This window comes from Oncorhynchus nerka, linkage group LG14, assembly GCF_034236695.1.
Source record: "Oncorhynchus nerka isolate Pitt River linkage group LG14, Oner_Uvic_2.0, whole genome shotgun sequence".
Classification (NCBI taxonomy): Eukaryota; Metazoa; Chordata; class Actinopteri; order Salmoniformes; family Salmonidae; genus Oncorhynchus; species Oncorhynchus nerka.
The window spans coordinates 29,182,335-29,189,280 of NC_088409.1; the positions used below are offsets into that span (position 1 = coordinate 29,182,335).

Here is a 6,946-nt window from a genome sequence, read left to right on the forward strand (position 1 = left end):
GCATACAGTATAATGATTTTTGTAGGAACTTATGGTTATACAACTTATGTAATGAACTCATGGCCATATAAGGTATACAGAGTCTATTTTTAAGACAGCCTTGCATGACATTCCAACAAAAGCCCTTAAACCCAGTTTACTTGTTTACAAAGCTACATTTGGCCTTGTGAGCAGCAAATTTGTGTTTGTCGACTTCTCCAAGAGAATACCACCGTGTGAACCACACAGCTGTGTTGCAGTCATGTTGAGGTCAAGATACAGTCTGAACTGCAGAGAATACTGGCCATCTCAAACTGGCAGTTGTAGTGCACTGTACATGTATCACTGTCTCCTGTAAGAATTTCAATCAAATCCAGATGGCAAGAACCTGCACTTAAAAGTACTGAGACTAATGAAAACATATATTTAGCTTTCTGCTGCTTTCAGGGTCAAATTCATACCACACCATGATGGAAAATGCTTTGTCATAATGTTGACCTTGGCAGTGCACCTTTTGCCTCTGATTGGATTTCTGTTGACCAATCAAACAGTTCCATTAAACGGGGCGGCACAACCAATTCTGCATATATACCAGGGGTGCAGATTAACCCCTTTCATCGACAGGATCATACAGCAACCATGATTTCTCTGGTCTTCGTTCTGCTCATTGGAGCCGCTTGTGAGTATAATAATGACCATAGACAAAAGAACAGGACTGTGTAATGACACTAACATCACAAATGTGTTTTTTTGACATTATTAAGAAATATGTTGTTGTTGTTTTATCATGGTGCTATGCTTTTCCATCTCAAAAGCTGAGGTAATATCGCTAAGAATGTGCCTGCTCTCTGTTTACAGTCGCCACGGAGGACGACAAGATCGTTGGAGGGTATGAGTGTAAGGCGTACTCCCAGCCCCACCAGGTGTCTCTGAACTCTGGGTACCACTTCTGTGGTGGCTCCTTGGTCAATGAGAACTGGGTTGTGTCTGCTGCTCACTGCTACAAGTCGTAAGTACACTCCCAAGGGAACTACTAGCAACATATTGAGTCAATAACAACTAGCAACAATTTGATAAGCTTAACTTTTGCGAAACTAAAGGAAACAAGTGAACTCCACATTCACATGAACTCTCTCTCTCTTTCAGCCGTGTGGAGGTGCGTCTGGGCGAGCACCACATCAAGGTGACTGAGGGTAGCGAGCAGTTCATCTCTTCATCCCGCGTGATCCGTCACCCCAACTACAGCTCCTACAACATCGACAATGACATCATGTTGATCAAGCTGAGCAAGCCCGCCACCCTCAACACCTACGTGCAGCCTGTTGCTCTGCCCAGCAGCTGTGCCCCCGCGGGCACCATGTGTACCGTCTCTGGATGGGGCAACACCATGAGCTCCAGTGAGTGCAGAACCTGGGTCAAAGGTTACATGAGCCAGTTGGTCATCTTCATTGTGACTGAGTGTGTTTACAGGCATTAGCAAATGTAAACCTACTATTAAAAACACTGTCATTATGTCTAACTATAACTCTCCTCCTTCTACCTTCCTCCCTCCATCCTTCTCTCTCTATCCCCTCCTTACAGCCGCAGATGGCGACAAGCTGCAGTGCCTGAACATCCCCATCCTGTCCTACAGCGACTGTAACAACTCCTACCCTGGCATGATCACCAACGCCATGTTCTGCGCTGGATACCTGGAGGGAGGCAAGGACTCTTGCCAGGTACTTACCACACTGACCTCAATTCAGGGGTATCACAAGGATGACTTTAAATGGACTTATTCAGTTGATTAAAAATATATTGAGAATGAAATAACCAATTAATATCACTATCTCGATCTCTCAATCTTTATCTATCTCTCTCTCTCAGGGTGACTCTGGTGGCCCTGTGGTGTGCAATGGTGAGCTCCAGGGTGTTGTGTCCTGGGGTTATGGCTGTGCCGAGCCCGGTAACCCCGGTGTCTACGCCAAGGTAAGACAGAAAAATTGTTTTCATGTTGTGTTTGAGGAAAACATCAACATTCATACATCACTGTGACATACTTTGGTTTCCTGAAGGAAAAAGACATTGAGTCTATAAAATATTGATTGATGGTTCTCATGTTGCCTCCCATTGAGCGTGTCCACTAATGTCTCCCTTCTTCTTCTCTTCCTCCAGGTGTGCATCTTCAATGACTGGCTGACCAGCACCATGGCCACCTACTAAGTCTGATCCTAGCTTTGGTCGTCCAGTACGTTCGCACAACTCTACAACATCCCGTTCCAGATCAACATCCACCTTTTGTACGGGAGATTAGACATTATTTATGTTTATGATAAATAAAGCATTTAACACTAAATACTTTTTTTCTGTTGTGTTTGTACTTTCACTGTCCTTAGAAATCTTTGTAAAGGTCTTTCTATCTTCTCATGTCAAGTAGTTTTACTAGTAAACACCAGAGAAACTAGGAACCACTAGCAAATTGTTAAAGTATGGATCAAGAATATACTGTTTTTCTTTCTAAAGGATACAGGGGGTGAATTCATTGTGTCATGGTACCCTACCTTAACCATTTGATTTGTATCAATACAGCAAGATACAACAAGGAACATTATTGATTGCAATTATTTGTTTCTATAGTTGTGTATTGATGCGTTGCTGCTCACAATAGCTGATGTACGGATGTTAAAAGTGTGGCATAATTGCTCCTCCTTCTTACCCATTTAGAGTATTGTCTCTGAGAGTTGTGTTGCTACTGAAATACTATGTAGTGCAACATGAATATGGTTAGATCTTACATAATGCTTTACACCGAGCAAAAATATAAACTGTGACAACTTGGTTTCTCTAAAGAAAAAGACATTGAGTCTGTAAAACAGATTGGTGGTTCTAATGTTGCCTCCCATTGAGTGTGTCCACTAATGTCTTGAAGAGTATTACTAGGGCCGGCTCTAGCCTTTTTGGAGCCCTATGCAAGATGTGGTTGGGGAGGCCCACCACCTCGCAAAAAATATATGGGGGATTGGAAATGATATAGACAATTACATTGATGGAAGCCACAATTTATCTTCAACATTAAAGCTAATCTATAATCTTCTTGAATAACAATCATAATAAAAAATATATAGAGTATATATTAATATGGGCCCCGTGGAGGTCAGGGCGCCTGGGCACATGTCCTGCGTGCCCGGTTGGTATTCGGCCATGATTACTACAAGTTTATATAGCTGGCTAGATCAAATACCAATCTAAAACTGTTTTACTGACATGGCTGTACTCAGGGTCAGTCAAATGGAATGGCTAATTGAGTGACTGTCAGGGACAGTAGTAATAGTAATTTAGTAATAGTAAATCAATAGTCATTTGAGACCATGACTGAGTTACACCCAAAAAATCAAAAATAAATGAAATGTGTTTGTTTTTGTGGTCAGGGGACCCCTAGCTGTCGGGGGCTTTAAACGACAAAATCAAATCAAATGTATTTATATAGCCCTTCGTACATCAGCTGATATCTCAAAGTGCTGTACAGAAACCCAGCCTAAAACCCCAAACAGCAAGCAATGCAGGTGTAGAAGCACGGTGACTAGGAAAAACTCCCTAGAAAGGGACCACTTACATTGCTTATGCCTAGAACCGGTCCTGAGTAGAACTTATAAATGCGTCTGGAGCTCAGATTTCTGAAGTCGAATGACCAAAGCGCCCTCTAGTGGCCTCAATGTAACTGTAACACACTGCATATCACCAAAAGATAGGCTGAGATTGTTGACAAGCGAATTGCTCTGTTGATAATTTAGATTTTAAAGGCAATTTACTACTTTCCATAGCAATCATTAAGTTAAAGTTAATTTGCAACTTGTGTGAGCTATTTCCTCTAACCTTTTAAACTCTTAGGAGGAATTTCACTTTAAACATTGTTCTATTGGAATCTTCATATTATGATTATTCCATAAATCGATAAAGTGCCGTGAAAACGTACTAGCCCCCCCTTTGTAATTTTCTCTAATTTTGCATATTTTTGATACTGAATATCATATCCTTAACCACAAACCTAATATTAGATAAAGGGAACCTGAGTGAACAAATCACACACCAATTACATACATATTTCATTAACAATGTTACGCAACACCCAATGTCCCTGTGTGAAACAGTAATTGCCCCCTTACACTCAATAACTGGTTGTGCCACCTTTAGCTGCAATGACTCCAACCAAACACTTCCTGTAGTTGTTGATCAGTCTCTCACATCGCTGTGGAGGAATTTTGGCCCACTCTTCCTTGCAGAACTGCTTTAACTCAGCGACAGGTCTGGACTTTGACAAGAAGATTCCAAAACTTCAAATCTGTTGATTTTCATGTAGACTTCATTGTGTGTTTCAGATCATTGTCATCCATCTCTCCTAGAACATTCTTCCAAGAGTCTTGATGATCATCCAGGTGCTATTTGGCAAAGTTTTTGGATGAGATGGGTCCCATTATGTCTGGCGAAAACCAAACACTACATTCCACAGTAAGAACGTCAGGCCATCCGTCTGTGAGCTGAAGCTGAAGCACAGCTGGTTTATGCAGCAAGACAATGATCCAAACACACAATCAAGTCTACATGAAAATGGTTAAAAAGCAACAAATATGAAGTTTTTCAAGGGCCTAGTCAAGGTCTATACCTAATCCCAATTGAGATGCTGTGGCAAGACTTGAAACAAGCAGTTCAAACGCACACTTTTCACAATTCCTGACATTTAATCATGGTAAAAATTCTCTGTCTTAGGTCAGGATCACCACTTTATTTTAAGAACGTGAAATGTCAGAATAATAGTAGAGAGAATGATTTATTTCAGCTTTTATTTCTTTCATCACATTCCCAGTGGGTCAGAAGTGTACATACACTCAATTAGTATTTGGTAGCATTGCCTTTAAATTGTTTAACTTGGGTCAAACATTTTGGGTAGCCTTCCACAAGCTTCCCACAATAAGTTGGGTGAATTTTGGCCCACTCCTCCTGACAGAGCTGGAATAACTGAGTGAGGTTTGTAGGCCTCCTTGCTCACACATGCTTTTTCAGTTCTGCCCACAAACTTTCTATATGATTGAGGTCAGGGCTTTATGATGGCCACTTCAATATCTTGACTTTGTTGTCCTTAAGCCATTTTGCCACAACTTTGGAGGTATGCTTGGGGTCATTGTCCATTTGGAAGACCCATTAAAAAAATATATATATATTTTACCTTTATTTAAATAGGCAAGTCAGTTAAGAACAAATTCTTATTTTTAATGAAGGCCTAGGAACAGTGGGTTAACAGCCTTGTCCAGGGAATGACAGATTTTTACCTTGTCAGCTCAGGGATTCAATCTTGCAATCTTTTCAGTTACTATTCCAACGCTCTAACCACTAGGCTACTTGCCGCCCAATTTGCAACAATGCTTTAACTTCCTGTCACGCCCTGGCCATAGAGAGGCTTTTATTTTCTATTTTGATTAGGCCAGGGTGTGACTAGGGTGGGCATTCTAGTTTCTTTATTTCTATGTTTTGACCGGGTATGGTTCTCAATCAGGGACAGCTGTCTATCGTTGTCTCTGATTGAGAATCATACTTAGGCAGCCTTTTTCCCACCTGTGTTTTGTGTTTTGTAGTTGTTTTCTGTATAGTTTATGCACCTTATATAACTGTTTCGGTTTTCCCTCTTGTTTATTTTGTTCGAGTGTTTTGTGATCAAATAAAATCATGAACACTTACAGCGCTGCGCTTTGATCTGATCCTCATTACGATGAGAGCCGTGACACTTCCTGACTGATGTCTTGAGATGTAGCTTCAATATATCCACATAATTTGCGTTCCTCATGATGCCAAGTATTTTGTGAAGTGCAGTCCCTCCTGCAGCAAAGCACTCCCACAACATGATGCTGCCACCCGCGTTCTTCGGCTTGCAAGACCCCCCCCCCCCCCTTTTTTTCCTCCAAACATAAAGATGGTCATTATGGCCAAACAGTTCTATTTTTTGTTTCATCAGACCAGAGGATATTTCTCAAAAAAGTATGATCTTTGTCCCCATGTGCAGTTGCAAACCGTAGTCTGGCTTTTTTATGGTGGTTTTGGAGCAGTGGCTTCTTCCTTGCCGAGTGGCCTTTCAGGTTATGTTATAGGACTCGTTTTACTGTGGATATAAATACTTTTGTACCTGTTTCCTCCAGCATCTTCACAAGGTCCTTTGCTGTTGTCCTGGGATTGATTTGCACTTTTCGCACCAAAGTAGTTCATTTCTAGGAGACAGAAGGCGTCTCCTTCCTGAGCGGTATGATGGCTGCGTGGTCCCATGGTGTTTATACTTGCTTACTATTGTTTGTACAGATGAACGTGGTACCTTCAGGCTTTTTGGAAATTGCTCCCAAGGATGAACCAAAGTTGTGGAGGTCTACAATTTTTTTCTGAGGTCTTGGCTGATTTCTTTTGATTTTCCCATGATGTCAAGCAAAGAGGCACTGAGTTTGAAGGTAGGCCTTGAAATACATCTACAGGTACACCTCCAATTGACTAAAATTATGTCAATTAGCCTATCAGAAGCTTCTAAAACCATGACATAATTTTCTGGAATTTTCCAAGCTGTTTAAAGGCACAATCGACTTAGTGTATGTAACTTTCTGACCCACTGGAATTGTGATACAGTGAATTATAAGTGTTGTAAATTATAAGTCTCTAAACAATTGTTGGAAAAATGACTTGTGTAATGCACAAAGTAGATGTCCTAACCAACTTGCCAAAACTATAGTTTGTTAGCAGGAAATTTCATGGGTTTAGAAGTGAGCCAGGTTGAGTTCAGTTCACTTCAACAGTTGCTACGTTATGTGACTGTTTGTACTGAATCAGATGTTTCCTCAAAACGGTGCGCACAGTTTTTCAACAGCCTTTGAGGCACGTTTGTTCCTATTTGGTAGGTGTTGCCTGATCAATATGGGTGTGACCATTTATAGTCTCAAAACTCATGCAGCACAAACCA

General features: G+C 41.1%; 1 protein-coding gene across 2 annotated transcripts; it reads left to right on the forward strand.

The window, feature by feature from the left end:
- The first annotated feature begins 552 nt into the window (after positions 1 to 552).
- Positions 553 to 2,314, forward strand: LOC115140821 (trypsin-1-like). 2 transcript variants are annotated; one of them, XM_029679206.2, is made up of 6 exons: positions 553 to 658; positions 838 to 988; positions 1,126 to 1,376; positions 1,561 to 1,697; positions 1,846 to 1,947; positions 2,134 to 2,314. In XM_029679206.2, the coding sequence occupies exons 1-6, from the start codon at positions 619 to 621 to the stop codon at positions 2,179 to 2,181; spliced, it is 729 nt and encodes a 242-aa protein (XP_029535066.1). In that variant the 5' UTR covers positions 553 to 618; the 3' UTR covers positions 2,182 to 2,314. The 2 variants fall into 2 exon arrangements, with proteins under 2 accessions (XP_029535066.1, XP_064884011.1); XM_065027939.1 differs by lacking the exon at positions 2,134 to 2,314 and having other exon boundaries at positions 1,846 to 2,028.
- Positions 2,315 to 6,946: the final 4,632 nt, after the last annotated feature.

Bases quoted from the DNA above. Each gene is read 5' to 3' on its own strand.
- LOC115140821 (XM_065027939.1), top strand. From the start codon at position 619: ATGATTTCTCTGGTCTTCGTTCTGCTCATTGGAGCCGCTT. The intron at 989-1,125 runs GTAAGTACACTC...TCTCTCTTTCAG, and splicing joins GCTGCTCACTGCTACAAGTC to CCGTGTGGAGGTGCGTCTGG. The intron at 1,377-1,560 runs GTGAGTGCAGAA...CCCTCCTTACAG, and splicing joins GGGCAACACCATGAGCTCCA to CCGCAGATGGCGACAAGCTG.